The sequence below is a fragment of the Haliotis rubra genome, unplaced genomic scaffold (genome assembly GCF_003918875.1).
Source record: "Haliotis rubra isolate DU_JTF1 unplaced genomic scaffold, ASM391887v1 Scf313, whole genome shotgun sequence".
NCBI classification, from domain to species: domain Eukaryota; kingdom Metazoa; phylum Mollusca; class Gastropoda; order Lepetellida; family Haliotidae; genus Haliotis; species Haliotis rubra.
The window spans coordinates 32,090-53,280 of NW_025766984.1; the positions used below are offsets into that span (position 1 = coordinate 32,090).

Consider the following 21,191-nt stretch of genomic DNA (forward strand, 5'->3'; position numbering starts at 1 on the left):
GTGTGGCCTGAACATTCTGTCACACAAGGTTCAGCACCCTTGTAGTGTTGTATACAACCAGCAGTGCGGGACAATGGTTCTTCCTCTTAGTGCTGGTAGCTGTTGGTTGATATATCCCGTATCAGTCAGTACATTGTTTCGATTATGCTATGTGTTCCATAATATATCTTCCAACACACAGCAAGAGTCTGTCATTGTGAGGATCCAAATCTGGACCATCAACCACAGGATCCAAAGCTGGTCCATGAACCACAGGATCCAAAGCTGGACAGTGTTGGCTGGTGACTTGTCACAACAAGAACAGGACTTATACAGAAATTGTCACTATATTGCACCCAGTTTCCTGTGACGAGCTTGTGTCCTTGCACATTTCTGCATGTTCCCATCACCTCTCAGCGTTATTTAGGCTTTCCTCACCATGCTTCATATGACGTACGTGAACAAGCATGTCAAGACAGACTGTTGACAAACTCTGGTCGATCAGCTTCTGCGGCAGCCAGCCCTGTAAACAAACAACAGGGTCCATATGATTTTACTGCAAGTAAAACTATTAAACACCAGTATCAATGAACAGTTGCCAATGATGAAATATGATCATATATTTAACAAGGGCAGTTGTGAATATTGATAGCTCAGCACACATTCTCTCATTTCATTGAAGTACTTCTTTTTAATTCAACTGATTTCATTACACACTTGTTGTGCCTAAGAAAACTGTCATCATTTTAACCTAAGCATAAATGAAGTAATAATTATTCAATTGTAACTATTGAGATCTTTGTTTCAAAGAAAAGGTCTGTTTTGCTCAATAAAATAGGGATTTCATAAAATTGTTTATTGAATGCATAATGGGTCCCATGAAAGAAGAAAGAATTCAATATATTTCTGTGAGTCAAACTTCTAAACCTTTGCAATCTAAGCAAATTTGTTTCAGTTCAAGTACAAATAGACTCCATATCCCGATGCCACACTGCCCCCTTACAACAGGCATGTCCATTCCACCTGTCTAACTGGTCTAACGGGCATGTGGGTGTCTCCTGTACAACAGGCATGTGCTGCCCCCTGTCTAACGGTCATGTGGGTGTCCCTTGTACAACAGGCATGTGCTGTCTCCTGTCTAACGGGCATGTGGGTGTCCCTTGTACAACAGGCATGTGCTTCCCCCTGCCTAACGGGCATGTGGGTGTCCCTTGTACAACAGGCATGTGCTGCCCCCTGCCTAACGGGCATGTGGGTGTCCCTTGTACAACAGTCATGTGCTGTCCCCTGTCTAACGGGCATGTGGGTGTCTCTTATACAACAGGCATGTGCTGCCCCCTAACTAACGTCATGTGGGTGTCCCTTGTACAACAGGCATGTGCTGCCCCCCGCCCAACCGCTAGCATGTGGGTGTCCCTTATACAACAGGCATGTGCTGCCCCCTAACGAGCATGTGGGTGTCCCTTATACAACAGGCATGTGCTGCCCCCTGCCTAACGAGCATGTGGGTGTCCCTTATACAACAGGCATGTGCTGTCTCCTGTCTAACGAGCATGTGGGTGTCCCTTGTACAACAGGCATGTGCTGTCTCCTGTCTAACGGGCATGTGGGTGTCTCTTGTACAACAGGCATGTGCTGCCCCCTGTCTAACGAGCATGTGGGTGTCCCTTATACAACAGGCATGTGCTGTCTCCTGTCTAACGGGCATGTGGGTGTCCCTTGTAACAACAGGCATGTGCCCCCCGTCTAACGAAAGCATGTGGGTGTCCCTTATACAACAGGCATGTGCTGTCTCCTGCCTAACGAGCATGTGGGTGTCCCTTATACAACAGGTATGTGATGCCCCTGTCTAACGAAAGCATGTGGGTGTCCCTTATACAACAGGCATGTGCTGTCTCCTGCCTAACGAGCATGTGGGTGTCCCTTGTACAACAGGCATGTGCTGCCCCCTGCCTAACGAGCATGTGGGTGTCCCTTATACAACAGGCATGTGCTGTCTCCTGCCTAACGAGCATGTGGGTGTCCCTTATACAACAGGCATGTGCTGCCCCCTGCCTAATGAGCATGTGGGTGTCCCTTTACAACAGGCATGTGCTGCCCCCTGCCTAACGGGCATGTGGGTGTCCTTGTACAACAGGCATGGCCCCTGCCTAACGGGCATGTGGGTGTCCCTTTGTACAACAGGCATGTGCTGCCCCCTGCCTAACGAGCATGTGGGTGTCCCTTGTACAACAGGCATGTGCTGCCCCCTGTCTAACGGTCATGTGGGTGTCCCTTGTACAACAGGCATGTGCTGCCCCCTGCCTAACGGCATGTGGGTGTCCCTTGTACCAGGCATGTCTAACGGGTTGGTGTCCCCTGTACAACAGGCATGTGCTGCCCCCTGTCTAACAGGCATGTGGGTGTCCTTATACAACAGGCATGTGCTGTTCTTGCCTCCTCACCTTGAGGTTTGTGTTGAGCAGCCAGACGAAGATACACTGATCCGGCTCCCCTGGGACAGGTTTGAAGCCCCAGCCTCCTGGACCGTTCTCACCCCTGAAACACACACACACATTTTAAGCCAGCCCCTAAACAATGGGATTAATGAAACACACACAGCACTGTTAAAGCTGCCACTAACACAACAACATGGGATTGATGGCCGCAACAGAATTTCTAAAAATGTCAACATCTATCAACATGGGTGACATGCTGCCACTCAAAGTGAACCACAAAGATGTCATTTGTGTCCTGAAACTACACAACGTCTCATCTATCTTCTGAAACTGCCTGTATCTGGGAAATTCTTCACTCAGTGACTCACTCATTGTCCAGGGACCAAATTTCTAGCAGTGTATGATGAGTGAGTGAATTGGGCTTGACACCAACTTTAACTGTAATTTCAGTTGTATCACTGCATGCCAACTTGATATGAGAGGAAAACATGTTGTTATGCAGATCTCAAAGTTCTGCCCTGTCTAATATATTACTAACAACTATATAAAGCAACAAATAGTCAGGGCTTCCTGTTATGTCTAAGGGGCATATCTGTGCCAAGGAATCCAGGCAAGTATGACTGTGCAAAGCAAATTGCAGCACCTTATCATCCAAACAAACTTACATTCAGGCAACAACACCTTGAGATATATTCATCCCAACACAATCTAATTTCCAAAGATCTTTACACCCCATAATTCCAACAGAGACACGCAAATTTCCAAGCATTTCTTAATGTGTATTGCAAGAACTCACCTGACATATTTCTTTTGTGGTGGCATTTCTGGATGTGTGGTAGCAATGCCTGCTGACATGTAAGTGCCGTCCTTGACGCCCCAGTGTCTCACGGTGACGAAGTCCCTGCTGGTGATGAGGCCGCCACCACCCTCAGCAGCGACATTGTAAGAGACATCTGTGTTGTCATTTATGACTTGCAACGTCTGCAAGGAATGGGGAATCTTTAGCTAATGAAGGAGTTTATAATAATATTGGAAGATTGATTGTCTTGTGTACACTTACAAATGGTGACATACCTGAAAGTGCTGATTTAGCAGAAAACACCCACTCATTTAATCCCTCAAGGCCACCCATCACCTACACACATCTGATAGGGAGGGTCATAATGATAACCCCTGGTTTGCCTGGCCCAGGCCCAAACAAACATTCCCTCACTCACTCTTACCATAATCATGTCCCTGGTAGTAGTCAGTGAGTATGGTTTTCACTCTCAGCATTTCAGCAATATCACCAGAAATGGGCTTCACACGTCGTACCATGTGGGTGTACCATGACACTCCTGTAATGTAAAGGTTAAGTTGGTCCTCGTCTACTCACCCTGCACTCAATCACAGTGGGGTTCCAGTCCGGCTGCTCACTCTGATTGGTCACTATCTCACGAAACAGATCAGCTGGACTCAGCTCCACTAAACCCTGAAAAGCACAAATGTTCCGTTAGCAAAGATATCAGGAGAGTCCAGTAGAACAAGGCATCAGAACAGCCCAGTAGAACAGATAACAGACTAGGTTACCATAGTCTGATAATGGAGAATGTCTTTACACACACACACAATCCCACATTTTCATTCTTCATAGTACAAAGGGATTTTCCTCCCAAAGTGTTGATAACAGCCCTGAAGTGCTCTTCATATTTTGTGTAACACTCTCCAAGGGTTTTAAGAAAAGTAAGATTCTTTATGGAACATTCTGCGTTCTAAAATGCCAATCAAACAGATCTCCAAGTGTTTGTTTATACTTGTGTAACCTTCATTAAGTGTTGTCCATTTCCTTGTTTGACTCCCAAAGAATGTAAAGGACACCATAAATTATTTGCATCATGACAGTCAAACCAATGTCAACACTACACTATGCCTCATTTGCAGGCTTCAGACACCTGTACTTCCTGACTCCCTACACCCCCCATAAGTGGCCAAGCCTCACCTGCAGCCTGAAGACCTTGCCGTGTGTGGGCACAGTCCTGCTGTGAACGCACCCTCCTGTGGGGTCAGTCCCAGCTTCCTTCTTCCATTCTGAGTCGTCACTAGTGATCATGTCCCACATGTTGTTCCACGCACTCAGGCCGATACTCAGGTAGTCTACCTCCTGCAAAGTCAGCACACATTCAAACCTTTTGTCTCAGATTAACTAACCTAACATTAGTTGTATTGGACAGAAACTTCAAATCTCTAAGCTTCAGTGTTTACTAACTTCTTGGTATGTCTTATCTAGTTGACACTATTTGGGTATTTATTGAACTTTGTCCCTGTTTGTTTGTTTGTTTAACACTGCACTAAGCAATATTGCTGCAATGATGTTTGTAAATAATGGACAAGACAATCATATGATAGACATTATGAGCATTGATGTCAGCAACTTGGATACGCATCAACCAAGTCAGCAAGCCCCACCATTCATTCCTGTTAGTCGCCTCTTACAACAAACATGGTTGCTCTAGATCAAATCTAAGTAGGATCTTCACGGGGACAGTAGAAGTCAGCCTATTGTTTAAGGAAGTAAAAAATCAATGCATGCTGTTATGAACAACAGATGATATCATATTTTATTGTTTTGAACAATATATACTGGACAAAAATAGTTAGGGATATATGTAAATTTTGAAATTATGAATAATGATCTATTTATTCATTGACACACTGATAAAATATCAATCAGAAAAATACCAATAACCCTAACTTGACAACACAGCATCAAACTAAGGGTATGATATCGTATTTAACATACAATTTGGAGAGCTTGGTGCTTTAAACCAATATATATTCATCTGGATCTGTTCTAAGGACAAGTAGACATCATCCTAATTCATCATTCACTTGCATACTGTCAGCGCCACTTTACTTTAAAAAAACTTACCAAACTTTCAATTATTTCTCAACTTTTATTTTACTGTGAAGCCAAGATTCCCCCCATGTACAGTATAACTGGATGAAGGGTTTGCATAATTGTAGAACAATGTGATACTAAGGTACATATTTCCTTAAGGTTTGTAATATTCCGTTTGATTCTCTGATTCAACAGGTGATGATGTCAGCATATAGCTCTCACAGTGTAGTCAACTGGCAAAACTAACATCAGGGCTGACAGACTTGACGTGTGATATGTGGCTTATCACGCGGGGCTTCGCTGAGAAACAGGTCTTAAGGGGGAATTTCGTGCTGGAATGTTTAAATCAAATACAACTGCCCTCAGGATATGGTTGTACTACCAGATAAATTGTCATACTGTCTATCAAACTGCATAATTAACAATTTCCTGTATCAGGGTTGCTCATGATGTACTCAATACCCCTGACATTCCTGTCACCTTCACAACTTGTCACCTAGACACAGGCCTACATCACCATGACAACACACCATATAGACTGTCCTACATGAACAAATCCCTCCACAGCCTCAACTCATGAACAGCCCGGTTTTGCTGTACAGTAAACTCTACATAATGAGGTGACGTGAAATTGGGTTTAACGTCGTGCTTGAGAATATTTCGCTCATATGACGACGTGCATGCATGTGTATGTGTAGGTGCGACTGCTTGTACTAGCTCAGACTGAAGCTGGTTTTATAGTGCTAGCCCACTGAGATACCATGCCGCAGTGAAGCATGAATACCCCCACTCAGACACATTATACTGACTCCGAGCCGACCAGTCCTTGATGTACCCATTAATGCCGAGCGCCAGGCAGGGACCAACAAGTACCATATGTTAACGTCTTTTGGTATGACGCGGCCGGGGATCGAACCCGCGACCTTCCGCTCTCCGGGCGGACGCTCTAACCACTACACCATGGAGGCGGTCCTCTACATAATGACCCTTACTGAACAAAAGTATAATCATTGCAAAGACTGGTTACTGTATTAGAGACTTCATAATCCTTTAATGATACATAGACATCTTCCGATGTTTAAAAATACTTATTCTTCAAGTTTGTTGTTGACAAACTCTACGTCTCAACATTTGCTAAGGACATAAATAGCGTTCTCAAAATTACGGTCATAAGCAAATGGTAAATAGTATAATTTGCTTTTTGTTGTATTCATCATTAACAATCACTTGCTTTTATGCATTATTCAATGTTCCATTACAGGTCTTCGGAACAAATATTAGACCATCTAACATTCGCCAGTAATTTTGTGTCATATTTAAGCTGAAGTTCCTGAAGGTACTTAAAAGTTGGACACACATGAATACATGACACGGTTTTATGGATAACAACTTCTTTTTATTCTTTATACAACGTTTCAGAGCTAACTCTTGCTCCTTCAGGTGAATGAAGGAGCAAGAATTAGCTCTGAAATGTCGTATATTACGTGTCATGCAGTTTCAAATTTTAAACAGGTTGTCAATGGCACTATATAAGTATGTGAAGAGAAAAAGGAAGTCATTTGTTGGTTAATACAGGACGATACCTCCCAATACCCAAACACTAACATAGTGCCAGGACTACTCTCCAAATCTTCTCACATATAATTCAATTCCTACAAACAGTCCTACTATTTGTAACATTGCCCTACCTGTTTGTTGCTCTGTCCTGTGGCGGGGACGCTGTAGAACCGGTCACGGGCCTGCTTGTCAGTTTCTTCATCAGACCCTGTAATGAAACAACACCATTGATGACAAGCTCACTATATCCATCCAAGGGTTCAACATCAGGGCCAGTCCATGTCTTACAACTTCTCTCTCTATAATACAGGTGAAAGTAGGAGTGACAGTCAAGAGTAAGTGAGTAAGTTGAGTTTATAGCTGCTTTCAACAGTATTTCAATTATATCAGAGCAAGGTGCCCAAGGGACACAACTGTGCACAGCACCTCAGACCCTGGACCATCCATGCTGCTGTCAATCTCCAATGTTTACACTGATTGAACTCATGAGCAGGGTTGTCAAACAAACCCAACCGCATGATCAGGGTGAAGCTTGACTCATAGTGAGTGAGTGAGTGGGTGAGTATGGTTTTACGCCACTTTTGGCAATATTCCTGCAATATCACGTTGGGGGACACCAGAAATTGGCCTCACACACTCTGCCCATGTGGGTTATCAAACCCAGGTCTTCGACATGATGTGAAAGTCATGCCAAACATCTACATAAAAAACATTGGTGTACGTTGGTGTTTTAAGAGAGACTGGTTCTATGCAACTTTAAGCACATTCTAGTGTTGTCACAGGTGAAGAAAATCATGTGAGGGTTTGAACCATGGCCATTTCATGTTCTTTGTCTTTTTCAATCATAAATAAACTGAGCATTATTCTGATCTATGACATGGCACTGACTGTTACTTCTGATAGTTTGTTTATCTGTGCAACACCAGGTGCCTTATCAGGAAAACAATCCCTCCTCTGGCCACCAGTGGCAACAACATAAAGTCTGATCTTGACACAGCGTTTACCAGGAAGGAAATCCATATTTAATACGTTCAGAATTACATTCCTGAGTCTGGTGGATTTTTGGGAGGTACTAGGGCACACTTTGATCAGTGTTGGTCTAAACTATGGTTGACAGTAGTCGTTGGGCTAGCATTTCCATGTTAAGTTAGTGAGTTCGGTTTTACACCGAGTTTAGCAATAATCCAACAATATCCTAGCGGGATCTTTAGATATGCGGACACATCGTACTCCTGTGGGGAATCAAACCCGTCTCTAGGATACCCCAACACCGTTATAGGGCCTGGCACTGACAGTACAATAGTCTGTGACTTTAGCCACTGATCCCAAGCTAGATTCTACTGATTTCTGTTCAGTCTAATCAGCACAGCTACTAATGTTGAGATAACAACACTAAACTATATTGAAAAGACGCTAGGAGCCAAGTACAGGGTAGTGAGTTTTTGGCACCAACTGCAACAGGAAATGAAAGACTGGAAGTGGATCACTAGGGAAACATGACACCTGTGAACAACTTCCTGCTAACACTGTGGATTGTGAAGTTGGAGAGTGTTCAAAACAAATGCTGATAGGTATAGTGTGTCTGATAACAAGAAGTCCATGAGACAAGTGAAATCATCTCAAATGCTAACTCAGTCAATGATGCTGTTTAAGCCATTATGTTGATGTCTTGTTGCAGGTGATCCTGAGACTTCAGTAACTATTTTGAAGATGTACTGTAAACAAATAGAATTAATCCACAACTTGGTTTAGGTCACAGAAATCACTTGAATCTGTTTATTCCAGTTCCAGAATTAACAGATTCAACCCATTTCTTTATTACAGAGCAAAGAAAGTAGACCACATCAATTATTAATTCCAAAGCTAGTAAGTCTACCAGATATAAGAGCATCCCATTCAATATACTGTTTTGGTTCAAGCTCTAAACGAAAAGAAATTTTTGCGGAACATATGCATGAAATTGTCTTCAGACACAAACCCCACCACCACCACCCACCCCACCCCACCTCCCCCATATTCATGACTATTTCTTCTGTCCTGTATATTTAAGTGCGATACATTAGATCGTCCAAGTGTTGACAACACAGCAGTGGAACTAATTGCTATTGACAAGGCATTTTCCCATAGAGTAAAGTGTTATCAAGCATACAAATCTCTTTCCTGTGTTGCACAAGACCACCTGCACCATGCTAGATGATAGGGTAATAATAACATCCCTTGCAGCTGCAGCGTTATCCAGCGTATCACACCCTTGGGGTAGGGAGCTAAATCTATGTATCATGTATATGAGCCTTTCATCCATTATTCACATCTCCAACTATTATTATGACACTGACTCTGTGAAACAATAAATATCACATACAGTGATTGCTGTATACATGTATAGTAATTGTAATTAACTGAGTGGGTGACTGATTACTGCTGGTTAATACACCAGCAATCAGCAATCCACAAGCCTTTTAAGTGTCACTCAGTATCAGTCATGTTGAATGTCTAGCACCAAACAGAAAACAATTTCTCTTTTGGCTTCACAAAATTCATTAAACCCCTCACATATACTGAATTAAAAGACAGAGATCATGAATACTTCAGTGGACATTTTTAACATAATTGTGTTCACAGTCTTCACAACAAAAACATAACCTCCCAAAATAATTACAATCCCTAACTTTTTTATTGTCTGATATAGTAAAAGCATTTTCCAATGGATAAGAAATGCAGTGATTTCATTGAGGTCTGCCATAGACATACAGGACCCCACATGTGCTTCCAAGTATTGACTAGCAGATCAGCACGGAGGCCACGAAGTAATCACTGCTGAGGTGTTTGTTCCCGTGACTGACTGATTCTAATAAATATCTTATAACAAAGCAAGGTTTGATACAGCAAGGGCTTGGCTTCCCCCACAACACTGTCCTTTCAGAGAAACATAGAGCTCTGTGAGAGACTAGTCAGTGTATTGATACTGGGTGGGACAGTTGGAGCATAAAGAGATGGTTGGATGTGACGTAGTAATGCAACACTGGAACACTGGGAGCATGACGTAGTGTACAGTGTACAGTCACTGGTATACTTGGAGCATGACGTAGTGTACAGTGTATAGTCACTGGTATACTTGGAGTGTGACGCATCTGCAGTGAGCAGCACTGTCAACATTATTACCGGTAATGCCTATTGACACTGATAACACTTGGTGACTGACAGCGATACTGAAGACACATACTAGATGCTATCACTACAGGATAGTTTGGATGGATAGATATGTTAAATTTAAGTATTCCTACACCCCTAACACATAAAAATACAGACGTTTGAAATTGTATTAATATCTGAAGATATCTCATAGATAAATGTACTGAATCTAGAGTTGAATGTTAACTCTTATTGCTGTGTTTTGCTGTGCAATCTAACACTTTGATTACAACTGATAACATCATGGTTTCTTGCCCAGATCAGGAAGTTTTCAATCGAAAAGGGTCAGGGTGATATACAATCCAGTGAGTGAAAGATTTTTTAACAAGACAGGAACGCAATCCGCCCATAACGTACAACTGCCGCGACAGATGGAGGGGGATACATGTGGTGTGCTGGTCGTGGGGACACACCCACTTACTATACAGCTTATTTCGTGACAAGTCTTCATGTGCATACAACACACAATGCACAGTTTAGATCGTGGAGTGTTGAGGCACCTTGTAGCAAATAGATGTGGACTAAACAAACAACTTGACACTCACAATGATTTATATGTGAAAGGTGTAAACTATTCTGATAGTTACATATATCTAGGTATATCAAACTATCTTGGTTGGTAGTATAAGTATCTACCTGTATAAAACTATGTTGGCTGGTAATATAAGTATCTACCTGTATAAAACTATGTTGGTTGGTAATATATGTATCTTAGTGTAATAAACTATGTTGTTCAGTAGTATATATAACTGTATAAAACTATGTTGGTAAGGAATATGTATATAGAGCTGTATAAATCTATCAGATCAATATAGCTGTTGTGTGTCAACAGTGATTTAATGACTGTAAATACAACAAACTCAAACCTGTAATTGTTGTGTTTACCGCTGTATAAATCGTACCCAACCCTATGGTGTGGACATGTGCTCTCACTATCAACCACTGGTATGTGTTGCATGCCGTTCATCACTAACTACTTACTAAATTCCTTTCATACATCCACCCACACACAACACTGTTTCATCAGAACACAGGTAACAAACTTACTCCTAAATTGCAAGACAGTCAAAATCATTTTTAGAACATTTGACGTCAAATCAAGCTCGCATCCCACATACCATACTGTTGAACTAAGCTGATCCTAGCTGAGAGCTATCAGGATCAGTTTTCTGCAGGATTTATCACCTTCGTGATGGGAAGGTTGACGTAACAAAGACAGCTGATGTGGAGGAGTGACGGGAAGGGCAGCTTACTGGGGTGACCAAGTCCATCACTGCACCTGACAGCTGGAGAGCCTGTGTCTGGCAGCTAGCCTATACATCAGTTCTACTCTCACAGACTTACTCCTCTTTTCTTGATCAGACACTCATTTTTGCAATGGTAAGGATACAAAGAGAATTGTGATGACAATGATAGCTACAGTTGTCAAAACTGATTAAGGAACGGGTTTCAATCTTTCATTCGGATATTTGTAAATATACCAGAGCACCGCTTCTCAATGCGATCTTCGTGATAAGGAGATGATAATGTCCATACTTTAACCTAGGATTATGATCATCAAAGAGCTTAGATCACTTTGTGGAACAGGTTCCAGTATCCTAATAATCAGGTACTGATACTAACAGTCTGAGCTCCTTGCTATAATCATCAAATTTAATTTTCTTTAAGAAACTGTCCAATAAATCCAATTGGTCTTTTTTAATCCCCTTAATGCCTATCAAGACTTCAAGGAACATATACATGTCCCACTTATATAAACAGAGTCTTGGTTCCATTACAGGCACAGTTATTATCTATGACTAATTACAGGATTCCGTAATGCTATTTTCCTTCTACACTGTCTGGATTCACCTACGCATTACATCACTGAGAGCCATCAGTCATCAGAATGAGATCCAAAATAGTACTAATGATGCCTCAGTTTGTCCAAGCCTCAGGAAGGAAGGTGCATGGTGTGTATAAAGTAATTATCACCCCAGATATAACACAAATATTCCCCAGGGCAAAGCAGTCCATGCAAAATGATACATATCCACTTTTGGGGGATGAGTTTTTCAGTCTATTGTTATGGCCGCACTTCCTGATGCTGCCCGACAGTTTTATTAGAGCTGTCATATAATGACACCTCCTGGTGGGAGATTGGTGGCCAGTCTATCCTCCATTAATGAAAATTATACAGAGGGAAATAGTTCTACATGTCAACAAATATATGACAGAGAAAGAACAAAACTATATCAGTTTCTTTATCGGTGACAAACTGAGTGGTGAACGTAATGTGCATGAAGTACCACTGATATATCACAAGGGTTGAGATTCTGTTACGATTCTCCACATTGTGACACATGCCAACTTATCATGTTTTTGTTCATGACCCTCCAGCAACCTTTTCTAACTTTTTAAATAAAAATCACATTTTGTGAGACATATTACATAAATCTTTGACAAGTGAATCATCCACTGCTTCTCCAGCCCTTGCCCAAGATATGTTGATAGTTATATAATATACAACCCACAATGGGTTATTTCCAAAGACAGGGATAAAGTATATATTGCAAATAGTAACTTTTTGTTGAAATAACTTTTTCCGGAAAAGATACATCTGACACTACATACTCCATAAATAATACAACTATTTCATATCTTATGCATGGAAACAAGGAAAATGCTAATTAATTCCATCACAAAGTCAAATCTATAACTGTTTGGAAACAACCAACAACTTCAACAACCAACAACCAACAACTTCAGCAACCCAGGTTATCCTGTATAAATGTAGTGTTATTAGATTACACAATCTAACTTCGGCAACCTTGGCTTCACAACCAATGAAACATCTGAATGTTTTACTGAAAATCAATGCTTATGGCATACTCATCAATTATACGTGTAACCTGGCACAAGCCATCAAAGTTGAAGAGTGTAAATTATTTACCCCAATCACTTATCACCCACACAGGTCTCGACAGTGATACCATGGTACACTACGGCATTACCTGTATCAGAAAACTGGAAAAACCGTTATGTCTTCATGACCTTTGTGAATAATGACTGTATTGCCTGAGAACATAATGTGTGTGAAGGTGATGTGAGTGGGCGAGTGAGGGTTCAACGAAGGACGTAGTGCAATTACAGCAATAATTACGTGGTAGACACTGAAACTGGTCTTTTGTAATTGTCGACCCATGAAGATCCGGGTTAGAACTAGAATCTTCAGTAGCCCATGCTTGTCATAAGAGGCAACTAACAGGATCGGGGAGTCAGACTCACTGACTTGGTTGACACATGTCGTCGTATCCCAATTGCGTAGATTGATACTCATGTTGTTGATCACTGGATTGTCTGGCCCAGACTCGATTACCTACAGACTGCCGCCATATAGCTGGAATATTGCTGAGTGCAACACAAAACTAAACTCCCTCACTCGAACACTTATGTAATGCTGCAGTCTGAGTTGGGGTGCTATGCACCTGGATTCCCTTACAAGTTAAACTTACAAATTGATCCTTCACATGGGAATTTGAACTCCATCTTTGGCATAACCAGTACACACCTTAATAGGTAAGCACTTAGTATCTGAAAATATATAAATGTAATTTTGATAAAAACAAACAGCTATATCTAAACTGACAAGGAACCCCAGTGAGATAGGACATTTGAGGATAAAATCCAGATCAGTTCCATTAGTGCTTTTGCATAACAGAAGGTGAAAAGACTGTATGATAATCACTGCCTTCACTGCCTCTCTTGACATTTCAAAATTTGATATCATCATAGCAATTAACTGAAAGCTTAAAAGAAATGATATAATAATTCTTTGCTTTCAGTTTTTCATGATCTAAAAAGAATTGTAGTATATTTGTACCCTGACATTAAGAACTCTTATCAAGAACAAAACGATTGAATTTACGTTAGAAAAGGATTTTTCTGATGACAACATTGCCACAAAAGAAACCATTAATTCAAAGTGACTTTTTTCTTTCATTGTGTCTCAACAAAGTGGTGAAAGTAATGGTGCAGGTACATGAACCCAAGCATATATACAGATAGAAACCTCTCTTTACTGATCCCTGAACAAAACCTAATGTAAACATAAAGCTCAACCAAAGCCACATCACTAATAACTGATTAACCAAATAGTTTGTGTTCGTTTGTCGTTGTGTTATGGTAGAATGGTGATAGTGGTGTTCATAATTACGAGACAGACGTGTTGTGTTTCAATGTAGATGTTTAAAACGTTGATTTCATACCTGTCAAATTTTCAAAGTGGATTTGAAAGGAACAGACAGGTATCAAATCTACATTTGAAAACTAAATTGGTGTACTATATTCATATATTCTTTAAGTGATTTGTAAGGGATACAGCAAGATGTCCACATGATGGTGTTGAACTCCATGAATCCATCTTTTGACGATCAATACAAGAAGTTTTCCTACTCCCAAGATATCGATCCATTAATCACTAAAATAGGCTATGGCTCCATTGGTTGAGCTGCTACTCGCTCAAGGTCAGAGTGTGTTACCTTAGTTGTGATAATAGACAATACTTAGTCTTTGAATATATATAATTTTGACAGAAATAAACTATTCCTTTCATTTCCTTGTTGAAATCTAGACTTGCTTCATTTAGGGCTTTAGCATTGCAGAAAGGGCTGAGCGGAAGAGAAATTAATGAACTTCAGAGACTGTGAGCTGAGACAGACTATTGACAGATGTACCTAATTCATCTTCTTAGCCTAGAGAGCAGAAGTGCTGACTCAGGAGTAAAACTATGTCAAGCTTGTGGCTATCCAGGTCAGATCTACATATAACTGGGGCTGCAGACAACCAACCATCCTCAGCTTCTACATCACGCTATCATATTACCATGGATACCAAACTCACAAGGTTTTCTCAAATCAAGTATCATCTGGTTATTGACTGAGAATTCTTTTGTTTTAGTTCAACACAGCTGTAGAAGATATGTTGTGCTAAAATTGACTATTTCTATTCAAGCTTTGCTGATAAAATTATACATTTCTGATGTATCTGAGAAAGTTATCAATATATAATGTGCCAAGACGAAGTTTACATCTTGGAACTATTCATCTGTCATTTAATTCATAATAAAAAGCTTAGGGATTATTTTCCCCAAACACAATCCAAATTTGCCGAAGTTGTTGAATTTATGTATTTCATGTTCATTAAGAGAGACTATGGCTGACAAATGAAGCTGGGATAAAGAATGGTTCTCCTCTTTAGAAGGCAGAGACTGAGTTCAGCAAGGGGAGAATTTGCAAGCTCAATCTTATTGGCAGCAGAATGATATGAAAAACAATGCTTTGCAGGTCAAAAAAAAGTCACGAAAAACGTGTACATTGTTTCTTGAAACAATCCAGTGACTGCCCAATTACCTAAGAAAAACAATGCCTTCTTTTGGGCTAATATTTCCCACATGTCAGCAACACGAACAGGGGTGCAGAAGTCTGCCGAGGGAGTTATTTCCCCGCAGATCGGAACCCTGGAAGGTAAACGTCATTGTTGACAGGCCTAGCAGCCATCTAGTTAACAGGAAGCTGCTAGATAAACAAAGATTAAATCGGCAGTTCAGGAAATTGAGGATATGACCAACTGAGCACATTATGACGACATGTAAGCGATGAGGACATCTTACAAGTTTACATCATTCATGATGGTCAGTTTCTTGCAGTTTACACCAAACATGCCATCAGTATTCTAGATCATATTGTCTTACTCCTTCCTATTGTGGAATTATCTGCTCATTCTTTCTCACTCCCTCAAAGCAAACAGGAAGATCTTGGAGAAGACAAGAAATGACACATTCTTCAAAGGTGCCAATTTATCAATTTACGGCTTAAAACAACAAAACTTCTATATGTCATGGGCAGGTGATGGTGCTGCTCCGTACATCTAGTCCTATCGCAGACTTGTGAAACAATCTGAGATGAAACTTCAACTGGAGTGGCCTGAGTTAAACATTTAAAGAAATATGATTTATAATTGTTTGAGACATAACATGTTTCAGATAACACAGCAACAGTTGTTTAAAGACATTAAATCAAAATGACTGTCACATTACCATACCCCCACAAGCAACTCCTTTATCAAAATTCACAAATATTAAAAAACACTTATATACATGTAAAGTGATTTCTACAGGTTCTCTTGACAACTTGCTCAGTGACAGTCACAGCAACTAGTTCGCAAGTCTGAGACAAGTGAAAATCTAAAGGAACAAAAAAATTCTCCCTACATTTTTATGTTACATAAGCTAGTGGTCCAAACTGTCGAGATACATATGACCAATGGTATCTAGCCCTGCTTAGCTATTGATTTTGTTTGGGACATAACACAAGAGCCAGTTTCCAACATTGAAAGTGTTTTCAGTACAAAATATGAATCTTACAAATTCTATAATCAGTCACTGTGTTCTGAGAAAAGTTAATCTTCAGCTTAGATCTCCTTCTCGTAACAATAATAATCAGAACTGATATCGTCTATTTGTGTTACCAGAATAAACTTGGTACTCTCTGGTAGGTACTGAAGACTTAACAACACCAACACAAACTGAACATAAATCCCACATCGTGATATATTATATATATAACAGTGAGACCAACCCCCTCACCAGAACAGCCTAATAGCCTATATCACACAGTAATTAGCAGGTGTGTTAACAGTTAAAAATAAACTAATGACTGGCAAGACAGGCACATAAATAATGCAACATACTAAAATCCAAACAATGACTGTAAATAAAACAGAGGTAAAGCAAACAGGAAACTAAAAAGATGTACAATATCCTGGAGGACGTGATGAGGATGCCCATCCTGGAGGCCACACAGAGGGCCAGCCATTAATAATGCTAATGAAAGGAAGGAGATGGCTGCCTACCATGGACACAATCACAGTGATGGCCGGGAACGTGGATATGCACAAGCTTCTTCTTCAGATTTCTGAACAGAGATGTAACTCCTCCATATCTGCTGGTGGATGACATGGTCCGTGTATGGGTAATGTCCGTCTGCTCTTGATGTAAACACAGTGTGTTGAGTCTGCCTGACTCAGTAAATGTGGCCTGATATGGGGTGATCCCACACTGAATGTGCCTTCCAAGTCAGACGTGCTGGATCAATGAACTCAGTGAGGCTCCACACCAGGGGGCCACATCAGGCGAGGATAATAGGCTGTCAATTTTACCAGTCACCAACTTACCATACAGTGGTTTGGGATGATGAAGTTTTAAATAGCCCTCACTTAATAAAAGTTGATATAAAACTTCTGATGTCCTTCATATAACCATAACCCTGACACAATGATATGAGTTTGTATTTATAAATCTTTAAACATTAGCGGATAACAGCTTACTGTAGTGTTATAGATAATATCTTTAATGAACACAATGAACACAAAGATTTCTCACATTCTTAATATCTCTTATTTGGTTGTTAATTGTTAAGTATTATATAAAGTACAATTTGTAAACATAATGTTGAACACTCTTCTAGAGCCTCATTGGGAACCACTCACAGCAAAGCCACCAACAAATTATATTTAACTAGCGGTGAAACAGTCTTTCCAAACCTGAAGCATGTCTTTGTTTTCGTTTCCAGTTATATATTTGAGTGATAACTTTGTACACACTAAGCAGAATGCAGAAGGTCACAGTTAAATCCCAAGGTCCTTTTTCTTCTATTTTGGGACAGTCAGTTATGGATGTTGATACAACCATAGACTAAGGCTTAGTCTCTGAATACTAGTATATATAATTTTGATAGTAACAAACAAGCCCATTTATATTGAAAAGGAGCCCTAGGGAGACCAGAGATTCAGGAACCTGAGGAAATCTAGACTTGCTTTATTTAGGGCTTTAGCACTGCAGAGAGGGCTTGGCAGTAGGGAAATTAATGTGGTTCAGGGACTGTGAGACAGACTAATACAACCACTGTATCAGATGATGTGAAGCCATGGTGGAATAGGCCACTGTGTGAATTGAGAGCTCATGCATCCCAGACAAAAGTACATGTATATTTTGTTATGGACTGACTACAAACTGCAATAAAATATACAATTTGACATTCTTTTTCCCAGAGTACGACATCTTTTCAAAAGTGATAAGCATATAGCTGCTGGAGGCAGGTATGGGATGATGGTTTCAGTAAAGGTCAGATATCTTCAAGGGAGATTAATACAAATTACAATTTGACATTCTTTTCCCCAGAACATCTCATTTGCTTTCAAATTACACCCATTACTCCAGCAGGGATACATTAGTATCCCATTCTACTCATACATGTAACATCATATAGAATTGTGTTTGAACAGCTGTATGCAACATCTTGTCAACATGAACTGTCCGGAGAGTCCTGTGAGGTTGTGGTGGTTGACAGTAAATATCCTTTCCATATCTCCCTTGCCCAAAAGATGATATTTCTGTTTTAAGGAATTGACAATACCACTCATGATGGTTTCTAAATCAAAAGAATATTTTCAAATAATTCATTGCTAAATGCTACAATTGAATATGTCAACACAATTATGACACTTGTCAAAAAATAATCTTTAACAAGGTGATAAGAGCATGTAAATTGATATCAGCTGATCTACATTGTGCTACGGATGGGTCTACTCTATCTCGATACCATCATGGCCCTCATTTTATTAGCACCATGATATCTGCCCATCATCTGGAGCCGACGCCCAAAGGAGCTAATCTTATCATCTAATTCTGGGTTTAATATGATCACCTAGCAGCTCATCACAGATGTGGCCTGCAGATACCAGCGTGCTATAGGTGTTACATCCAGATTACTGCTTTTAGACAATGTACAGCATTCGTGCCCTTGGGCTATGTTACTTCCTTCTTCCGATAAATCTATCCACCAATATTTCACAAAAGATTCAAAGAGTGAAAGGTATCATAAACCGGACTGGATTAATTGACGGTCAGTTGCAACTAAATGAATCAGTGTCAAATGATTAACCAGTACATTCTTCATGCAATAAGTCCTAGGTTTCTAAATATTTCTATTCGTAGGTGTGTCTCTGGTATAAAACCGACATAGTTGATGCATCCCATGGGACATGCAGGTGACATCACACAGCATCCATTCTCAGTTCTTGTACATGCAGGATATAATACCTTCCATCCACTCATAATCTGCTAATGTTACTCCCTAAACAAAACTTGAATCTGGCCCTGATTTCTCAAAACAAACTTAAGTTTTTACTCAAATTTCAAACTGAGTGTGACAATATGAAACAGTTGAATTTTGAACTCAGCTGCAGTTTTTAATAAAAAGCCCAAACAACTTAAGTATTCTATTCACCAAACTCAAATTGTCTACTATGTTTGAGTTTAATATCGATTTCAGTTCATTCTGGGAAATGCGTTTTCTCAAATGTGAGTAAAAATTCGAACTTAAGTCAAAACTCAGACTTAAGTTTGTTTCGAGAAATCAGGCCCAGGCTCACAAGACCAACCATGCCTACTTGACCACACTTGTTCAGTTAATTTTTTTAATGTACACTGATTTTTAATGACATCAATATATTCTATAACATGTGAAGTTCTTTTTCAACAACATATTACTGATTTCTGAACATCAGAAACATCAGAATTTACTACTCAATTTAGTTAAGAGAGAGCATTTTTCAACTCATCCACTTACAGGTGTTCAAAATAAACTATGTAATTAAGGCCTAGAAGTGTAAGAAATAGAGACAAATATAATGCCCTCCTCAAACCATGTGTCCCTCAGTATCCAAATATCATATGTATATTCAGATGAATACTTGACTTGCTTTTGCATGTGTTTGTGACAGTGGCCACAGAAGAGGCAAAATATGCTCATATGTTCGAAAACACCAGGTATCATCATTAATTGCCTGTCAGAATTGTACAATGCACTCTGTAGAATAGAATGTTATAAATTGTTTTTATTTTATCACTGTGAAGAACAACTCTTGTCACATCAACACTACAAAATGCAGGACATCATCTGGTCTGTCTAGTTTCTTTATATATTAGATCATGCACTGCATAGATACAGTAGTCAATATGGTGACACACCCACAGCGGTTCATGGCCGGGAAGGCTAAAATCGTGATGCTTCTCGGTCCAATGAGCGTAGCCTTTGCAGTACTTGCAATGCAATGTTATGGCTGAATGAACACGGCGCCCCTCACATGGAGGCTCTGACAAATTAAAAAGAAAACTCTTAATTTGGGCACATATAAAAATATAAATAAAGTTATTTACACATTTTCACGTCTATTCTTCATAATTCATTTTCTTTAATTCGACATTAAATAGTTAATTTTGAAGAGTCTTTCCAAAGAGATAAATATATACCTTACGAGTTTAAATCTTTAAATATGTTTCTGCTTATGTATGCTGATAATCTTGTAATATTTTCTGAATCTGTTGAAAGGTTGCAAAGACAGTTGAATTTGTTGTCACCTTATTCCAGACGGTGGGAACTTGAAGTAAATATTGCTAAAACAAAGATAATGGTCTTCAGAAGAGGTGGTAAAGTTAAATCGTCAGAACATTGGTTATATATAATGGTTGTGTCCTAGAGGTTCTCGATACGTTTCCATATTTAGGAATAGGTCTTAATTATAATAACCGATTATCAAAGGCACAGATGCAGTTGTCTGACCAGGGTAGGAAGGCCCCTTTTTTCAATTTACAATAATATCAGGTCGCTCTCTCTCAACCTGGAATCTCTTTTATTTGTCTTTGATTGTTATGTTGGTAGTATACTATCTTATGCTTCTTGTGTCTGACAATAGCATTTTACGGAGTTGTTATGAGCAATGGATCGGAAACAATTAAATAATAATCAGCAACAACACATACGGCATGCACATCATTGTACAGGGTGGGCCTTTGCTAATAACATCAACCACTGGGCATCTGTTCCCAGTTCCCAGTAAACCACGATCTTGATTGCAGGCAAATTAATTACTTGGTACAACGTCCTGACTCAAAAGCCCTTTTCAATGTTCCAACATTGTATTTCCACTCGTCCCCAAAAATATCTGCTACACAGTTGCCGTGTACCAATTGATAGAAGTGATAGTCCACTATGAAACGTGGAACTTTCTTCCATCTTGAATCACATTACTCTTGGATTAGATTGTAT

The 21,191-nt window shown here is 39.9% G+C and overlaps 1 protein-coding gene across 1 annotated transcript in view; it reads right to left on the bottom strand.

The window, feature by feature from the left end:
* Positions 1–385: 385 nt before the first annotated feature.
* The window catches only part of LOC124283349 (stAR-related lipid transfer protein 3-like), a 32,959-nt gene continuing 12,153 nt past the window's right edge, over positions 386–21,191 (bottom strand). Inside the window, exons 4-9 of the mRNA XM_046719388.1 lie at positions 6,984–7,060; positions 4,396–4,557; positions 3,793–3,888; positions 3,214–3,398; positions 2,424–2,517; positions 386–502 (exon numbers count right to left, since the gene is read on the bottom strand). Of these exons, the coding sequence (XP_046575344.1) occupies positions 386–502; positions 2,424–2,517; positions 3,214–3,398; positions 3,793–3,888; positions 4,396–4,557; positions 6,984–7,060 (731 nt within the window). The remainder of the gene's footprint in view (positions 503–2,423; positions 2,518–3,213; positions 3,399–3,792; positions 3,889–4,395; positions 4,558–6,983; positions 7,061–21,191) is intronic.